Here is a 19,875-nt window from a genome sequence, read left to right as displayed (position 1 = left end):
TTTCTCTTAAAAAAGTTAATATAGTTTTAATTGATCTATACAAGCCCCTCTTCTCCCAGCATCCTAATGTTACTAGATCAAAACAAATTTTGGTATTTGTATGCAAGAAGAAGTAGGTTAAATACTAAGTTAATCCTTTTAGAAGGACATACGTTTTTGTGCGGAAGTGACAGTGGCATTTTAAGTGCCAGCAGCATTCTAAGTGCCAGCATTCAACTGTTTTAGTCTATCACTACTTCAAATAAGAACACACCAGGTATGCTGGACACTTGTTCAGAGTAGTTTTGACCAACACACTTTATAATCCCATGCAGCAGCGAAATGCTTGGTTTTGAGAAAAAAAGTTCTGTCAGGCTGTTTTTCTGCAACATTCAGAATGTAAATAAACATGTAATTGTAAGTATTTAATTTACAGAGACCGGATAATTCCGCTTGTTCCAAACTCTACTTGTTTAAATATCTGACGGCTAAAATGAAGAGATTCACTTAATTCAGTCCTAACATCCTCAAACTCAGCCTTCCACAAGGGACCACAGTCCATTTCCAGACATGTACTATGCATGTACAGAGAACTGGTCTTTCATTTTAGAAGTTGATAGCTTTGCCAAAAGATGCTGCTAGGTTTGCTTCCCTGAAGGCTTCTGACACCGTCTGCAGAGAATAGACACAAAAGGTACAAATCGTTAATATTTACATGTAGTTAAGGCATGTCTGTGCAACCGTGGTGTTCAACAGTTTGTTTAGAAAAAACTTACTGGATGGGCATGGCAAACTCTGGCTACATCTTCACATGATGCCCCGTACTCCATAGCAAGAGCAGCTTCGTTAACCATTTCGCCAGCACCCTGTGATTTAACGTTCTTTGCAGTTAGAACAAATCTTTACGCAGTTATGCAGATTCTTTAAATTACTAACTAGGAAGTATCCAGCTTGTAAATTCTATTTTGCTAAAAAATAACAAAACACTGTCATAATACGACTAGGACTTCAGCTGTGTTCTAATGCCAGTTTTAAGTACTCAAACTGAGCGTAAATCTAAACATAACACGAAATCAGAGTACTTATTACTGAGGGTTGTGTAAAATCTGGGCATTTTTCCCACAACATACTGGTCAGGTACTACCCACATTCTGATCAAAGGTACTGTATATTATCGCTACAGAAAAGAAAACAAACTAATGCCCTTCTGGAAAATTAAACTGATAACTAGATAAATAAAAGAGGGCCCTCATTTTCATTAAATTAATTTATATTTACATTATATTTATCTATTGTATTTATAGGGATTTACCCAGAAAAGTTGAGTAGCTGAAATAAAATAACGAAGTCTCCAATTACATTTTTAGCATTCACATACACAAAGTTTCTCCCCAGCCCTTTCCCTTTATTGATGAAAATTACTGTGTCTCACTGAGCTGTGCTTTCTTTAGAGAATGTGGATTTTTTTTAATTGATTGGCATTGTGACAGAGAAGTAACTAGCATAACACCTTGCTATGTATTCCTATAAGAAATGACAGAAATAGGATTCAGAAACACAGCCTATCCACACAACTACCTATAACACAACTTCCAAGTGTCTTCCACTAGTCAATGCTGTTTAGTTATAAACACTTTTGTTATAAAGACTTTTCACTAGAAAACACTGACAGCCATCGCATACAAAGACTCAGGGTCCCTTATTTTTCAGTGTAAGAATTTCCCATTCAGATATGAATGTTACAGTGCTGATCTTCCAGTGTTGACAGTATATCCTTCCATAGGAATAAAATTTCCTTTCCAGGAAAACAGAGAACAGCTTCGGTGTTTAACACTGTTTTCTTAAAGAAGTTTGCTTTCTGAAAACAGTACGCAAAGATATATGGAAATGTTTCTGCATACATCTTTAGGGGAAAGAATAAAAGAAGAGCATTTACACCTTTACAGCTAAGAAAACCAAACCAAGCCAAAGAGTGAGATTAGGGTCTAAGATACAACTTCTGACTGGTAGAGCAGAAAAGGGTATTTTTCACATAAAGAATTTTCTGATTTCAAATTCTGAAAAAAAGATTTGTTTTTAATCAAGTTCCATCAGTTACTGACCCCAGACTTGATGAATGCCACATAAAGTTACCAACTTTGCTGAAGCTGGAACATCAGAGGAGGAAAAAAAAAGGAATGAAAAAGAGTCCATTCAGCTCCCCAACTTCTAGACCTTGAGTCAATTTCTGCTGTTCTCTCAAGTATTTGGCAACGTTCATAAAGAAAAAAAATAGAGTAACTGAATAACCCTAGCAATTCTAGGGAATCAAAAAAAAAAGGTGGGTCTGACACCAAAGCAACAGAAAAGCCTTGGGGACGAGGGCAGGAGGGCATGGCTGCAGAAGACAACAGCAAACTGAAGTGATTTGGGGAAATTCAAATCTTCCTTTTTACAAGAACTGTGTAACACAACAAAAAACCCTTAAACTACCAAGACAACAGCACAATTTATAATACTTACTGCGCCTAAAATGTGAGCACCCAGCATCCTGTCTGTTGATTTTTGACTAAGTATCTTCACCATGCCATCTGTGTCAGCATTTGTCTTTGCTCTACTGTTAGCAGCAAATGGAAATTTCCCAATTTTGTATTCTACCCCCTACAAAACAGATACGTGTTACTGGCATTGAGTTAATGACCTGAAAGCTCGACAGGAATGATGTCACCATACAGATAAATATAAAAATAGAACTAATACAAAAATAAAAGGCAGATAAGACAAACAGATCAATGCATGAAGATAACAGGTATAAAGGCGTATTAAAGAAGAAAAATAGCCAAGAATCAATATTAATTTCACAAAACAAGTTATTAAACAAGACCATGATCATTGTGAGGGTGGCATGCAGGAAGGAATCAATCATACACCCTACACAATACGTTCAGATAGAGAAATTCTCCTGCACAAAGTAGCTAGACAAACTAATAGCCATTACTAGATTATGAAACCACATCCACGTTGGAAAAAGAGTTTTGTCTGAGAAGAAAACAAACAATACCTCTTCTTTCAGTTGTTCTTCTGATTTGCCAACCCAGGCCACTTCAGGGTGAGTGTATATTACAGAGGGTACGCAGTTATAATCGATGTGAACTGCTCCCCCAGCCATCCCTTCAACACAGAGAATGCCTTCATCCTCAGCTTTGTGGGCCAGCATCGGTCCAGCAACTACATCACCAATAGCATAGATGCTATCAGACCAATGAAACAAAATAAGATGCTGTTTAAAAAGTCCTAGTACACCTAGGCTACTTTATATAACAGTTATTTTAAAACATACTCCAATAAAATCAGATTCAAACATTAATTTTCAGAAGTATAGAGACTACAGAAGAAAGGCTTCCACCAAATGACCACACTTCAAGAATTAGTACCAACACATAGAGACTTTTAAATTACAAAACTTTAAGGGTTGACTACAAATCTTCAACTGCAGAAATAAACAGAAATTTAGGTTTTCCTTTCAGAAAAAGCTATATTCAGCAATTAGAGTGTTTTAATAGGTTAAACTTTTAAACATAAGAGTCCTGTTTCAAATAAAGTCAAAAATACTATTAATTACTTACTTGGGAATTTTGGTTTGGAATCTGTTATTGACTGGGATTCTCCCCTTCTTATCAAGTTCAATTCCAATTTCTTCGAGACCTAGATTCTTTGTGAAAGGACGCCTACCGATACAGACTAGGAGCACATCACAAGTTATTACTTCTGCCTTGCCACCAGCTGCTGCTTCAACACTATAGAAAAACAAACAGCAAAAATGCTAAGCTGTAAACTTGCAGCATTGTATTTCGCTGACTAGTAATTAATATGATCCAGATGGTGACCTACTGGCTCAATCTGGCACCCAAAACCACTTGCCTTCAGTCCACCCCTCATTTCCTTACAAGAGTTGATGAGTAGGAGAGGGAAGAAGGGCCAGTAATTCTTACCCCATTTGTTAATAACTCTTAGATACAGAAATTCAGCCTATGTATCCATTAGCAAGTAGCATGGCCTGCTAAGAGCAAATCTGTACAGCAAAGCAATCGGTGCTGAGTACTCAACATCCAAGCTGTTTCTACTTCAGGGTGAGGTAGGGCCATGTATCCTAAGTAAGCTTTCTTCTGGCCCCAAACTGTAGATCTGTCTTGCATAAGGTACATCCCTCAAGTTCATCTTCACGTTTAGTTGCATCCAGAACAAGGTCAGTTCATGTGCTCAGAGTGCAAGAAAGAACCGAAGCGTGGCAAGTGAGGTTGATTAGGAAGCGTGTCTGAAAAGCACACTCCCTTTGAGTATGAAACACTCTAAATACAGAGACTACATGAGAGATCCAGCCAGCATCAGCACGGTACATTAAGAGGCCCAAAGCTAGGACCTCTACAATGGCGAAGCACAGACTGTCCTGAGGCATGGAGACAGAGCAAACAATTCATCGTATTAAGACTTCAATGAAAAAGGCATTTAAGCTTACATTTGTTAAGTAACGTTAAACTGCAGTTTTAAGAAAATGCTTATGTAACCCGTCTGCACAGGGAATATGCAGACAAGAAAAGGAACAGAGGTAGTAGTGTACAGGTAGGGACCTTACAAAGAAAATTTGCCTTATATTTTTCTGTATTAGCTGTTCATCTAGAGTCTTCAGCAGGCTCAAGTCTGGCTATTTAAAACATTCCAGGACAATTTCATTTGTTTCTAATCGGAAGCAATCAAATCTCTATCATGCTTATTTGGAGACAAGGGGAGGAAAGGACAAGAGATCCTTTCCAGTAAGCATCCAAGAATTAATAGCTTAAAAATAACCATATGAATAATAATTTATGTTAATTATACCAGAAGCAGAGAACTTCCATGAAAAGCACAACTTAGGGTGGTCTGTTTTTTTTAAAATCACTGATCTCACTAAAAACAAACAAAAAAACCCTGTTTTTTACACTAGCACACCAACTCAAGTCAATAGAACCTCTCCTATACAAACAATTTAGAATTCAATAAAGCCAGAATTATGAACACCAAGTTAAATACAAGATAAAAATTAAATGCCACTGAAGAATTAAGTTTCATTTCTTCTTGTTTGAAGAATAATATCAGACTGTATTTTCAAACGGATCTGAAGGACTGGGTGGAGGAACATAACTTGCATTCCTTTAGTTTTATGTTAAATACTTACGCTACATCAATTTTTCCATCTGGTTTCTTGGTAGCACCTGTAACTTTGGTGTTTAGCTTAAACTTAAGTCCCTGTTTCTGAAGAATACGTTGGAAGTTTTTAGAGATCTCCATGTCAATTCCCATTCCACCAACATGGCCCATGAACTCCACAGCTGTCACGTCTGCACCAAGGCGCTGCCAAACTGACCCCTGCAGTCACAACAACATGCTTAAGGGAAGAGAAGGTTTCAAAAGGAAAATTTCATGTTTCTTTACTGCAGTATTTACCACAAACAGTGAACTCTGCAAAAGGGGGACAAAACGTTACAGCAAACTGATCAGTTTTTACAAACTTTATAGCGTAGGATAACACGTCTGCCCCCCTAAACCCCAGCCTTTCAGAAAAAAATGAATTTATCACTGTTTGCACGCCTAAAACTACTGTGATGTAACCCATATAATTAAGCTTCTAAATAAACAGTTAAAATAATAAGGTATATTTTAGGTTATAGGAATATAAAAATTAAAGCTCAAAGAATTGGCATGTAGCTCAGAAAACCCAAAAGAAGTTGTGGTGTCCTAATACCACCAAATCAAACTAAATCAAAACAGTACGACATTATGTAAGTTTTATGCAGTAAAATATAACTACTGCTGCTTCTGCATGTATTTCTAACTATAACCACTATCATCAGCTTCACAAAAAACATATATACCTTATTACCCTTATTTATTTTTGCATCCATCCAAATAGTATTTCACTTTGCTTACTCTTTCCTTGCTTAATAGTGAGCAAGCTAAAGCAACTACTAAGATGTGTAAATTCTCAAGCAGTTGCAAGGCCAGCACATAAACATACTTCTTGAACTATGTAGGTGTGAGGCAAAAGGACTCAGCCTAAGATGATCTACAAAGCCTTCACTCCTTTGGTTGTTAGATATAACGTATGTAATTTTATCACATAAGAGTTTTGGGATTAGTTGCTACAAACAGGAGTTTAGGATGGTTTCAAATGAACTTCCATTAAAAGAGGAAGTTCCCTTATCTATACATAGAGCAGGTACAAACCTCAGTGGAAGTTAGACAACCCAAAAAACTATATGTGAGGTCTGTACGTTCCTCTCTCGTTTCTCCACTTAGCTAACCAGATGCAGGAATGCTGATGCAACACACACTTATCCCAGATTTTCAGGTAGGAAAGGGAGCTAGCAGGCCACAGATTCTGAGATTTCACTACAACTCACACAACATCTTTAAATCACAGCAATACTGCTAAGTACAATGAAAAATAACATCCTGTTCCTTTATAAATTAAGGACCAAGTGGTTTAAATATTCTCTCACCAGTTCCACACCGATGACTCCTGCACCAATGACAACCATCTTTTCAGGGACTTTTTTTAGTGACAGTGCACCAGTGGATGACACAATATTATCTTCATCAATCTAGTGACAGGCAAAGAAATCCACAAAGAGAGGCTTACAATACGTACAGCTCACAGAAAGCGAAGGCCAATCAGATGCAAAAAGTTATTATACAGTAAATGATGTGGATATTACCCACTGAAAGACAGTAGCACCAAGATTTCAAATACGTACGGTAATTCCAGGGAAAGGAGCAACTTCTGAGCCTGTGGCTATAAGTATGTTCTTTGTATTGATAACTTGTGTGCTGCCATCGTCTTTGGTTGCCGTGACTTGGTTTTTGCCAGTTATTTTTCCAAACCCAGATACATGTGTAACCTTTGGTAATCAGAACACAGTACATTAAGATTCATATTACTGATGTAAGTTATGCTACACTTAATTTGAATTTCACTGCTTTAGAGAAGCCGCTAACACTAATCTTTGCATCACCATCTGGTACAAATCACAAAGTTACTATTATTCTTTTAAGTGGATTTAAGAATGAAGTAGCTGTTCATTTAAAATACCCTAGAAGTGAAGCATGCAGAATCTGCCGTTGCTGAGTCAGTCACTCCAATTAATTTATGTGGCAAGAACATGAGAAAGCAAAAAGCAACAAATTTAGATCAGAAAAATAGATACACTTCAGTATATAATCCAAACTAACCTTGTTTTGTTTAAATAAATGAGCAATTCCACCTGTTAAGGCCTTTACTGCTCCACTCTTCTGTTCCATCATCTTCTCTAGATTCAAGCGGATTCCTGTAACTAAGGTTAAAAAACTTGAATTAAGCATCCCAGTTTATTTATTTATAGGAGCTAACCTACACCATGAACAGGTTTGATACAGTAAGATGCACTGAAGGACTCTACAAAATGATAAAGATCACATTCAACAAGTGGTATGTTAAACAGCAGTATTATGCTTTTCAAGTATAACTTCTTGACCCAGGACTCAAGGAGTAGACACACGTCCCTAAACCACCAGTTGACAGAGAAAGGATATTGTTTGCAAGTCAGTTAAGTTTTCTGAGTAACTTAACTACAATTATAACAATATGAACTGTTATACTTGTTTGTTGACGGAAACCATTTATGTTACCAGGCACTGACAAGTTGCTCTGCATACTCACTTTCAATTCCTCTGTTAGCAAAATCTTTTCCATGGGCCAAATGATAAAGATGCGAGTTGTTCAGCAAGGCCTAAAGTATGCACACAAAAACATGAATTGGGACATACGCTTGCAATTGAATTAATTAAATATTAGTAGTATTAGCTAGTATATTTAAAAAAAACATGTTATTTGCACAACATTCTCTAGTAAGTCTGACATTGATATTTTAAAAGGTGCATTTCAAAATCACAGCTGCACAGCTAGTTGTAGTTGATGGCTTAGAGCTAGTTCAGGTCACTGGACACTCACAGCTCAAAAATAAAGTTACAATAGTTCAATAGTTCCTTTGTAAGTATGTTTATAAATGAGCAGCTAGAAATGCAGAACCACCAGAACAGCATTTTGATTAGAAACAGCATTATTATTAAGGAAGGATCTCAGGAAGAAACATTAAGTCTTTTATGATAACCATCACAAGCAGGGAACTATCAATATCTGTGCAAGAAGTAAACTGCATAGTCTGCACAGACTGAACCCTAAAGAAGGTACAATATATTCAAAGAATATATTGAGATACTAGCCTCATATACACAGGCTTGAGTAAAACTAATACTGTTGGACCAAGATAAGTTCATTTTTGTGAGTAACTCTTACTCACTCTCAATGTTTAAAATTTGTCCATTTTACCTAACTGCTACAACCCTGAACCTGTAATAACCAAAACATTAACTGGAGACACAGCCACTGCGTAAGACTTCAGCAATTACAAAGGAAAAAAAAATCCATGACCAATATATTATTTTGAGTGGCTTTTTGAAAATGAGGATCTGAAATTGTTACTGTTTCAGTGTACGCAGCCCACATATCCACTTCTTAAGAAGTTTATTGCCACCTGAAAAAACTCTGGATAGCATCCAGGTTTAACCACGGGTTCAGAACCACTTTTGTAAGAACCTTGAGGATAAAAATAATAATCAAGGACTCAAGAAGAAAAGTCAATTAAATAGAGCCTAGCAAAGCTCCAAGCATGCATAGTAATGATGGGTTGATCTACATCTAAGTTTTGAGTTTTTCCTCAATATATATTCTGAGCTGCATTAGAAGTATTACTAAAATTTCTAGGCAAAATAATATATCATTTACAAAACTTTGTATTTATACTGTATTTTCTCCTATAACGCTAACGGAACCTCTCTAAGCAAACAGATTAGAAACAGCAATATTGTTAGGAGGGATCTTTGTAAGAAAATTATATCTGTTACTATGGTCATCACAAGCCTGACTGTCAATATCTTCCCTCACCTGCTGGATGCTAGCAAAGAAGACTCCTTTCATCTAGCAACAGCACTGCTCTTACAAAGCTCTAGTTTTAAAGTTACTTAAAATGGGATTGATACCATCAAATATTAGCTACTTCTGAATTTCTTCTTTCTCCTTCCTTAGGAGCACATCTTGGGTTCTCCCTTTTCTCTCCCCACCGGCACTACTCCACAGAAGCACCACCAGCCCCACTCTCCGGGTTATCTTTTTGGGCCAGTGAGAATACTATTTGAGCTTAGATTAATATTTCAAGAACTAATCAATGAGGCTCTTCCTACAGTCATTGGAAAGGGACAGTTATCTTCAGAGCGTGGTGCGTCCAATCAAAACCAGACAAAGTTAATAATTTTTCAGGGGTGCCTCTATCCCTGTAATTTCTAGTGACTGACCAGGGAACAGCTCAGCATCCCTTTAACACAAGTACATCACCTTGGACAAAACTACAGATTTGAAAAAAAATTTGGAAGGATCTGGAATTTCACATGGCATACTGCAAGCTCACCAGAGTGAGAAGATACATCTGTATGCACCCCTGGTTTTCATCCCTCTTTCTCTCTTTCATTTGGGAAACCCCATAAAACAGTCTGTAAACAAAATATTTCTACTTATATTTATGAAGCTCCTCAGTTCATTTGGATTATAAATTCAATTTAAATTCAATTTCTAAACAAAGTGTGTCAATCTTGGAAAAAAATTAAGTAATGGTTTCTAAAGCGATACATGTAGGTACTGTTCTTTTTTAATGAAGTTATGACCAACTATGTACACTTACCTTGGAAGGAATACATCCAACATTCAGACAGGTTCCACCTAATGTTTCATTTTTTTCTACACAGACAGTCTGAGGGGAGAAAAGGAGGGAGAGGTGAAGAACGTTGCAAACCTTTCTATAGAGGCAAAAATAACTGGCATCTCCCCCTTTGCAATGGGCATGCATGCTCAAATTAAGAGCTCCTTGGATTATAATCTAAGAATTCAAATCTGCTGAGAAGTGACCATGCAGGTGAAACCCTTTCATCATTCCTTTAAATTGATGCTTTTGAGCTAGAGTAGAGGTGGTGGTAACACGAAGAACAGGACTCATTCCTCATTCTGTCAAATCAATGAAACACATTGAGACATGCTGATCCCCTGTCCACCCTGCCTCCTGTTTTAAGCACATGAGGGCATGTGAAACGATCCGTGGGCTTTAAAAGCCGCACTATGGATCAAACAGCATAGGCTGCTCCTACACTGACCTGATAAGGTTCTGCCTCGTCCACTTTAAATCAACTCCACTGATCAGACCAAGCAAAATTGTTCAGAAGCCACTGCCCAGAGAACATTGTCGGTAATTATGGTGGTTTTACTCACGTGGGCAGCCGAGCTCCACCACAACCCCTCTCTCACTCCCCCCGTTCAAAGGGAAGCGGGGAGAAAATATGATGGAAAGGGCTCAAGGGTTCAGATAAGGACGGGGAGTTCACTCAAAAGTTATTGTCACAGGCAAAACAGACTCAGCATAAGGGAGATTAATGTAATTTATTACCTATTACGAACAAGCCAGAGCAGTGAGAAACTAAAAAACCAAACTAAACACCTTCCCCCCCATCTGACCTCTTCCACCTCAAGCAGCACAGGGGAACGAGGAATGGGGGCTGTGGTCACTCTATAGCACTTCACCTCCACCACTCCTTCTTGGTCACTCCCTGCCCCAGCTCCATGTGGGGTCCCTCCCACGGGATGCCGTCCTTCCTGAACTGAGCCTGCGGGGGCTGCCCACAGGCAGCAGCTCTTCAAGAACTGCTCCCAGATGGGTCTACACCACGGGGTCTGTCAGGAGCAAACTGCTCCAGCACGAGTCCCCCACGGGCGGCAGCTCCCCCCAGGCCCCCTGCTCCTGCGTGGGCTCCTCTCCACGGGCTGCAGCTCCGGCCCGGGGCCTGCTCCTGCGGGGGCTCTCCATGGGCCGCAGCCTCCTCCAGGCCACATCCACCTGCTCCACCGGGGGCTCCTCCACGGGCTGCAGCATGGAGATTTGCTCCGTGTGGGACCCATGGGCTGCAGGGGGACAGCCTGCTCCACCAGGGGCCTCTCCACAGGCCGCAGGGGAACTGCTGCTGCGTGCCTGGAGCACCTCCTGCCCTCCTTCTGCACTGACCTTGGGGGCTGCAGGGCTGGTTCTCACTCCTCTCTCTCCCAGCTGCTGTTGCGCAGCAGATTTTTTTTTTCTCCTTTTCTTACATCTTCTCTCACAGAAGCACAAACATCATTGCTCACTGGCTTGGCTCTGGTCAGCAGCGGATCCCTTTTGAAGCCATCTGTAACTGGCCCTTATCTGACACAGGGCAACTTCTCACAGAGGCCACCCCTGCAGCCCCCCAGTACCAAAACCTTGCCATGTAAACCCAATACAGCAATAACAAGGGATGTTGCAGTCATGATACAAGGACTTAACACTTGTGCTAGCAGAGGTACCACTAGAATTGAAGGTTCAAAGTTCCATAGAGTGGACTCAGTTTTATCTGTGGATGGACAGACGGAATCTATCTTTTTGCCAGTGTCACAAAACCATGGCATTACATTCCTCAGCGCAAACATTCAAGTTTCTTCAACGCTACAGGTGACGAACACAAGCCTGCCCAGAACCTTTGCCCACTCTACCTGTAAAGCAGCATAAAAATTGTTTGCCATGACAAAAAACAACAGAATGAATGATGAGCACTTTTTTATCTCCCTGTATATGACAACCTACTGCTGGCCACATATATGAAAAACTTGACTAAAGCATTGCTCCAGGAAAAGCCACAGAAAATAGCCTTAGAATAAATAAATAGGAAACTATAAAGCAGATGGCCTAAATCTCAATTAAAACCTGTAGCAATGAGTACCTTTTTTTTTTTTCCCCACGTGCTAATAGCTCAGTGACAACATACATATAAAGGCAGGAATATTTATTAAACCGAGACAAAAAAGGTTTTGCAAACAAGGATAGACATTTCAACTATCTGCATTAGGGTCACAGGCAGATGCAAAACTTCTTAATGAAACCTCAAATATTTATATTTTGGTACTGTTACACATTAGAAGGCTGAAATATACCCAAAAAGACATCACTGAAAGCCAGTTGCTGGAGTAACGACCAAAGAGAGACAACACTCAAGAATTAAAAAAATTTAGGTTGAAGGCACCTTCTTTGCAGACTATCTAGTCAAACTTCCTTCTCCAAACACAGTTAACATCAAAGCTGTATCAGGTGGCTCGGTGCCTTTTTACAGTCAAGCCCCGAAAACCTCCAGGGATGAAGACTACATTTAACCTGGGCCCCTGTTCCAGTGTTGGACTGGAACTCCACTCATAAACGGGAGCTCCTGTCCTTACCAAGTGGTCTATCCAACTTGTTCTGTCATGAAGTCCAGCTGTCGAAGCACTGGGACATACCAGCCAGCAGGAGCACACGTAAGTCTGCCAGCACTGCCTTCCTTCTCAGATTTCAAAATACTTGAGAATAATGCAATGCCAGGAGAGCAAGCCGGGCTCAGATTAAGGAGTAAAGGTAAATAACAACCTTGCTGAAGTCACACTCGCTTATGAATGAAAAATGAAACTTACGAAAATACTTGTTTTCACCTCAAATTCTCAGATGGCAATGGAATTCATTCACTCACATTCAAAAAGCCTATCAGCTGAATACTGTTTTCCTGTTCCCCACAGAATCACAGAATGGTTGAGGTGGGAAGGGACCTCTGGAGGTCATCTGGTCCAACCTCCCTGCTCAGACAGGGCCAAGTAGAGCAGTTTGCTCACAACCATTTGAACCCCCTCTCTCTTCTTCAGGATTTCAGACTAGTTTTTAAGTGGCCTTTTTGTCACTGTCTCAATTTCTTTTCTTTTGTTGGGAGAGTTTCCTTCATAGCATTCTTTTCCTACCTTTTCCCTCCCAAAAGACTGTAAGCCTATCCCAACTATCTCTTCCAGCCAGAAGCAAGCTGACCTGAGTAGCCTCCTAGCAGTCTAGACAGTAATACTTTCCTCATTTCAACTTATGTCTCCACTTCAACTTCCATATAATATAGGTAAGCAAGGTAACAGTTTATGGTTATGTCAACAGCATCTGGCGGCCCAAGACGGGACACATGAATTTCAGTTTTCCCAGTTTCACACAAACACCTTCATCTGGATGACCATTCTGCTCAGTGACCAAAAGGTCTGGTCTTACCTTAAATCCAAGCTGAGCTGCTTTGATTGCAGCAACATACCCCCCAGGACCAGAACCAATAACTGTGACATCGGCATCAACTGAAATAGAAAACATTTCAGTTATTTTTGGTTTACAAACTACTGCAGGAGTACCAACCTATTTCTGAAATAATTCATATTTGACAGTACCAAAACACTGAAAAGTCACTATTAAAAATTATGTCATTTAATGTATTAGGTAAATTACATTTTGCATTTGAGAACAGTTTTCCAGACAAAAGGAGAGGCTGCGTGGATGTATTCACTCTGCAATAAAAACAACCACCCTTAAAATTCACAGGGAAAATAATGTAAAATGAAATTAAATAACTAGATTTTGTCTGGTGTGTCCCTGCTGCTATAAAAATTTTAGGAATTTAACCCAAGATGTCTAAGTGGTTTATTACAACATTTTTTCAACTCAGCTTCTACTGATGTTTAGCACAAAAGATAAATGCAAATTATTAGCTTATAATGCAGCGAATATTGCTAAAATAGACATCTATGCAACCTCTATTGATTGTGAATCTTGCAGAAACTATGAACTTTGTACCAAAGTCATTATAACTAGTCTCCTCTATTAATTAGTGCCACCGTTCTTATGACATAAAGTTCAAGTTCTGTGTACACTTTTAGTTTGCTAGCAGACGTGACAAATAAGCACTTTTCAAGTAAAACTCTGAACCGGATTCCACCACCTGGGAGCCCGACTTGTCTGAAGCTCTGCTTCTCTCCCGCCTAGGTTCCTCCCCCAGCGGCTTACCTTGCTCGGCATAGCTCCTTCGCGGCACCGCACAAACCCCCTGCAGACCGTGATGAATCCGATCAAAATGGCTCCTCTGCAAGAAAAATAACACCGCATTTTTAGCGACCGACGCGCACGCAGCAGGCAGGCAGGCAGCACCCCGCGTTAGCGCCCGGGACGGGCACAGGGCGGCCGTGGGCAGCACAGCGGGCGCTGCCGCTGCCCCGCCGCCCCGTTTCGCTGCCAGCCCGGCGGAGGGCAGCCCCCAGCGGCGCCCCGTTACCGACACCGAGCGGCCACCAACGGGAGCCGGCGGCGGAGCCCCTCCCTCCCCGTGTCCGGGTGGGGCGGGGGAAGCCCCGGCGGCCGGGCTCGCCTCGTCCCGGCTGGTCCCGTCCAGTCCCGGCTCGGCCCGGCCCGGCCCGGCCCGGCTCGGTCCCGCCCCGCCGCAGCCCCCCGCGCCGTACCCGAGCGAGCGCGCAGCAGACGCGCCCCCAGCGCTGCATGATGGCCGCCGCCGCCCCGCCGCTCCAAGGACTCCGCGGACTCGCGCAGGCGCGCTGCGAGCCCCAGCCGCCGCAGCGCCCCCTGCCGGAGGGCTTCGGGGGCGCGGTCACCGCGAGGCGGGCGGGGTTATGCAGATGAGCTCGTAAAGCGGCAGGGCGCGCCGTTTGACCTCGTGCCTTGGCCTCCGCAACCAACCGCACCCAAAAAACAACGTTTGGGAACGTATTGAGGCAGTCTAAATACTTCATTTTCCAGAATAAACACCTTTTTTCTTCTAAATGACAGCCAAATGGGCATATAGTCAAATTTTAAAATAAAAATATAAAAGCCAAGGTATTTCATTTTGGAAATAACTTCAAGTGAATTGAATTAGAATATCAACTTTTTCTTTTTCTTCTTTTTCTTCATCTTTCCCTTTCCCTTTCCCTTTCCCTTTCCCTTTCCCTTTCCCTTTCCCTTTCCCTTTCCCTTTTCCTTTCCCTTTCCCTTTCCCTTTCCCTTTCCCTTTTTAACTGGCAGAGTTTAATTTCATTCCATTGGTATTCTTCCCACCTATGTGCTCTCTAGAAATCAGGCTGCGCACCCCATTGACCCATTACCTGCCCATCAACACACCAATATTTACAAACATAAGAAGGACATCGAGGCCCTGGAGCATGTCCAGAGCAGGGCTACAAAGCTGGTGAAGGGCCTGGAGCACAAGTCCTGTGTGGAGCAGCTGTTGGCACTGGGGTTGTCCAGTCTGGAGAAGAGGAGGCTCGGGGCAGACCTTATTGCTCTCTACAACTGCCTGAAATGAAGGTGTGGGGAGCTGGGGGTAGGCCTCTTCTCACAGGTAACTAGTGATAGGACTAGAGGGAATGGCCTCAAGTTGTGCCAGGGGAGGTTCAGGCTGGAAATGAGGAGACATTTCTTCTCAGAAAGAGCAGTCAGACATTGGGACGGGTTGCCCAGGGAGGTGGTGGCGTCACCGTCCCTGGGGGTGTTCAAGGAAAGGTTGGACGTGGTGCTTAGGGACAGGGTTTAGTGGGTGACATTGGTGGTAGGGGTGGTTGGACCAGGTGATCTTGGAGGGCTTTTCCAACCTTAATGATTCTGTGATTCTATGAAATCACTCCTTGCCTGGCAGAGAACAGCAGCAGGACACTATTTCCTTCTCTACTGAATTCCACCTGTTTCAGAATATGTGTCATATTCTTTTTCATTTATACTAAAATCATCTAACTGTGGTTTTAGATAAGTAATAGGCAGCGTAGTCCTTAACATTGCCCATCTTGCCCAAAAGTGAAAATATTTTCTGTGAAAAAGTTCACCAGTTTTCCAGACAGGCCTGCTAATTTCTTGCAGGGAATGGGGGTTGCCATGAGGTGGCGGTGTTCTGCTGCGTCCCACCCAGAGAAGCACATCATTAAACACTACTTTAGGAGCTCTCTTAGAAGAGAGGCATGATATTCATAAATGCCAGACTTTGTGATTAAAGCAGACTTGAATTATTTAGAGGAACCATCAGGGAGAAGAGCAATATGCCCATTAAAAAAATATAGTCAGATCTGTGGAAAGTGCTTTAGGAAATGTGTGCACTGGCACCTACTAACATTGTGAACAATCAGAGGGAAAGGCCGTCGTCAGTGGGCCGGACTCCAGTCTTCCTGTAGCAGGATTTCTCTGATTGCCCCTCCAGCAGCCCTGCAGACTGTATGTGCCTGATATTTCTGTGATTAAATCCCTACCTCTTAGGCTGAGTAATGAGAAAGCAGCCCAGAGTCCCCTGTACTTGCAGCATACATGTCATGGCCCCGTCACTTACCCCCATCCTCACTAACCAGAAGGCCAAAGAGAACAAAATGCAAAAATCCTCCAGTTGTACCTGACAGACAGCACCCACCCAACAGGTTTTATTTCTCCATGGCTTTCCCACCCCGTTGCACAGTAGGGTACCAGGCCATGCACAGGGCTGCCCCACAGCCATCCTCCCCATATAGGCCATGCTTGGCAGGCCATGACTATTTGTGGGGAAAATATATATATTTTTTCAGATGTGGAATAAAATGCCTTGAGCACATTGTTAAGGCAAGCAGTGAACAAGACCAACTTCTGCAACAAGAAATGACTCGAGGCTGCAGGTTCACACTGCACCATGATGTTTTTGGAGACTAGAGAAGAGGCTCATGATTACCAGGGCCACCAAAGGGACAGAGTCTTCTGTGGCCATTGCTTTAGGACCCAGAAGTAACAAGAGGGTGTGGAGGCCTGCAGAAATGCAGAAAGCACCAAAGCATATCTTGCTGGACGAGAAAAGTGGGGAGGTGAAGGAGCATGGAGTCGGATTCCTCCAGCCCATTCACCGCAGGCCTGGCAGTCGCCTCCAAACAGCCTTGCCCATTATCTGTGTGTTGCCTGGGTTCATGGTGGCTAGCACTGCTTTTCTGAACATTCCTGGGGACTTTGACAGGATTTGGATGTTGTTAAAATAGTTTCTTGATGTTTTACATCACTGAGTAATAATGACCATAAAGGTCAAGTTCTTAGTGCATTGCCTTTAAAATCATGTTAGTTGTAAAGAACAGAACAAGTTCTTTTTGTTCTATTGCTCCTGTGATATGACTCTACCTTGCTTTTCTTTTGTTGTGGCGCTCCTTTCCTGAAAAGACAAATTACAGTACATGGGTACACTCCCGATTTTTATTGCATCCTAATTTTATCCTGATCGTTATTGCTCCTGACTTTTATTGCCTTTGTACGTGTGAAATGTGGCCTTGCTGCAAAGCTGGCTGATGGTATCCTGCATGAGGATCATTGCCTGCAGGTCAAGGAAGTAATCTTTGACATCTGGACTACTATGTCCAGTTATGGGCTCCCTGGTACAAGAGAGACATGGACATACTAGAATGAGTCCAATGAAGATCATCAGGGGACTGGAGCACCTCACATATGAAAAACCTGAGAGAGCTGGGACTGCTCAGCCTGGAGAAGAGGAGGTTCAGGGGGGATCTCCTCAGTGTCTATAAATACCTGAAGGGAGGGTGTAAAAAAGGTGGAGCGAGGCTCTTTTCAGTGGTGCCTGGTGCCAGCAAGAGGCAATGGGCACAACACACAGGAGGTGCTGCCTGAACACCAGGAGCACTTCTGTGCTGTGTGGGTGACTGAGCACTGGCACCGGCTGCCCACAGAGGCTGTGGGGTCTCCTCATTGGGGATCTTAAGAAGCTACCTGGACTTCGTCCTGGGCAGCCTGCTCTGGGTGTCCCTGCTTGGGCAGGGGTTGGAGCAGCTGGCCTCCAGAGGGCCCTGCCAGCCTCAGCTTTGCTGTGATTCTGTGTCAGGAAAATAAACTGGAGCATGAAGCCTTCTGGTTAGCCGCCCTGACAAGTCAGCTCTGACTGGGAGCTGGAGGAGGAAAGCTGCAGGCACATACTGAAGCCAATAGAGGGCATCATGACTGCATGGACTAATGAAGATCTTCAAGGATTTCGTTGAGAGAAGCACACATCAAGATGATCAAATTATCAATCTAGTCAGAATATTACATTGATACTCACTTGGAAAAACATAACTAAAAGATCTGACACTGATCTAACACAATTGGTCAAGATAAGTATCCTGTACCTTGCAAAGCCATATTTAACAACAACAACAACAACAACAAAAAACATTGTTTTTTTGTTTTGTTTTGTTTTGTTTGGTGAGAGTGAACACCGTGGCAGGGCAAGGTATATCCAGAATGAAACAGGTGTGGCATTTTGTTTCACATCAAAAAGCAGGGTACCGTACTGCTTTTTGTACTGCTCATCCTATTGTTCTGCTTAGATAAGCTTCCTATCACTCAAGCATTAAAACACGATGGCAACGGAAATGGCCAGAAAGCTACAGCAAGCCCATGCCCACAGCGAGTTGTTCTGTTCGAGGTTCTGCATCAAGCAAAGAGATGACAATGTGTGGGCAACATAGGATAAATAGGAAGGAGGAAGGAAAGTGGGACAGGGTCAGATGCAGAACAGCAGCATACTTCAGATTCACAGAAGAGGCAGGACAAGTGTCTCAAAAGCATATCAGGACTCCTGGTATGTACTCTGTTGTCGGTATTTTACAACGATCTGTGGCTCCCAGCTGCTTGCAGGAGAGTTAAGCGTTTGGGGCATTCCTCTGCTAGCTGGAGCTCAGGAGAGCTCGCATAGGCGAGCAGGGGCTGGGGGTGCAGAAGTGCTGCAATTTGAGTCAAAGGGGAGCTAGACAAGAGCCCTAGGCCCCTCAAAGAGCACCAGAGGTGGGTCTTCTGGCAGGACCACTTTAGGTTCTCTCACACCAGGTGGTGCCTGCAGAAAGGGCCTCAGTCCAAGCTGTAACTAAGGCCTCATCACATGCTGTGGTTAAACACCCAGCACTCTGCCTGTGACAGGCTCAATCCAGCTGCCTCACTTGAGGGAGTGACCCTTCTTTGCATTTAAAGGTTAGTCACACACTGAAGCCATCCTCCTAAAGAAAGCACCTAAATTCCCTGCATGGTCAGCAGGTGACTTTGAAAATAAGTCCCCAGCAGATGTTGTCTGTCTATCTTATGTGCACGCACTAGGGCCAACACAACCTTCCTTAGGGCCCTCAAGGATTCCTGCTTCTGCTTTTATTATACAGGAAAAGTGAGCGTTCAAGGCAAGACTTGTCTCACCTCACTGCAGCTGTCAAGAAGTCAGACATCTGGTTTGGCAGGTCTAATAGAAAGTTCGTCTGCTGGGCTCCTGCAGGAGATGCAGAAAGGCCTGCAGATTACGAGGGTTATTCACCTTATCCCAAGATGGGTGTCAAGGATTGTCCTGCTAAGGGTGACCATAACAGTGCTATCTGCTGAGCACAGAGGGAACACAAGTCACCCATATTAAACATTTAACTTTGAGATAGACAAAGCTGGTGAGAAAAACCCACCCCATTTAAGGATTGCACAAAACTGTGTTGTGGCCCCGCAAAGGAGGCAGAGATGATGCCAGCTTTAGCCATCCGTTTGCTCAACTTTATCAAGTCTGTGGTTCAGATAGAAAGTGAGAGCTCTGTCTCTGAAGTCCTTCTCCCTGATTTCTTTCCATCTGACTTCCTCTTGGGGATTAATTATTTTGCAATACCAGTGAATAGCTTGGCATATCAGTAACATGGTGTACCTCGTAAAATTCTGTTCCCCGCACATTGCTCAGTTCTGAAAATTGGTGACCTAATAGCTGTGAGAGAAGATGAGTGATGAGGCCAGATGCAGCTACATCTGAACATGGGAAAAGTCTGCATCATTTCTATTAGGTTATGTGGAAGGAAAAGATTATTCTCTGCAGGATAAAATTGTGCAGTGGCCATAATTCAAAGTTTTTAAAATGTGAATTAGGATAGGATTATACATAACCAATGTTTTCTGTTTCTTATGCTCAATTTTTCAT

At 42.4% G+C, this 19,875-nt stretch overlaps 1 protein-coding gene across 1 annotated transcript; it reads right to left on the bottom strand.

Moving 5' to 3' along the window:
- Window positions 1-357: 357 nt before the first annotated feature.
- DLD (dihydrolipoamide dehydrogenase) lies at window positions 358-14,571 on the bottom strand. The gene is made up of 14 exons (XM_040544734.1): window positions 14,423-14,571; window positions 13,974-14,049; window positions 13,191-13,270; window positions 9,765-9,833; window positions 7,691-7,760; window positions 7,225-7,325; window positions 6,750-6,893; window positions 6,495-6,596; window positions 5,171-5,361; window positions 3,585-3,755; window positions 3,020-3,209; window positions 2,482-2,619; window positions 756-845; window positions 358-651 (listed from the first exon to the last, which is right to left on the bottom strand). The coding sequence occupies exons 1-14, from the start codon at window positions 14,459-14,461 to the stop codon at window positions 586-588; spliced, it is 1,527 nt and encodes a 508-aa protein (XP_040400668.1). The 5' UTR covers window positions 14,462-14,571; the 3' UTR covers window positions 358-585.
- Between the last annotated feature and the right edge of the window lie 5,304 nt (window positions 14,572-19,875).

This window comes from Cygnus olor, chromosome 1 (genome assembly GCF_009769625.2).
Source record: "Cygnus olor isolate bCygOlo1 chromosome 1, bCygOlo1.pri.v2, whole genome shotgun sequence".
NCBI classification, from domain to species: Eukaryota; Metazoa; Chordata; class Aves; order Anseriformes; family Anatidae; genus Cygnus; species Cygnus olor.
The sequence above is the reverse complement of the archived record's forward strand: the minus strand, read 5'-3'. Positions and strand labels throughout refer to the sequence as shown.

Excerpts from the sequence above, each read along its gene's own strand:
- DLD (XM_040544734.1), bottom strand. The coding sequence starts at position 14,461 with ATGCAGCGCTGGGGGCGCGTCTGCTGCGCGCTCGCTCGG. Across the intron at positions 14,050-14,422 it reads TCTGCTGCGCGCTCGCTCGG|AGGAGCCATTTTGATCGGAT; the intron begins GTACGGCGCGGG and ends TTTTTCTTGCAG. Across the intron at positions 6,894-7,224 it reads ATTTATTTAAACAAAACAAG|GTTACACATGTATCTGGGTT; the intron begins GTTAGTTTGGAT and ends TGATTACCAAAG.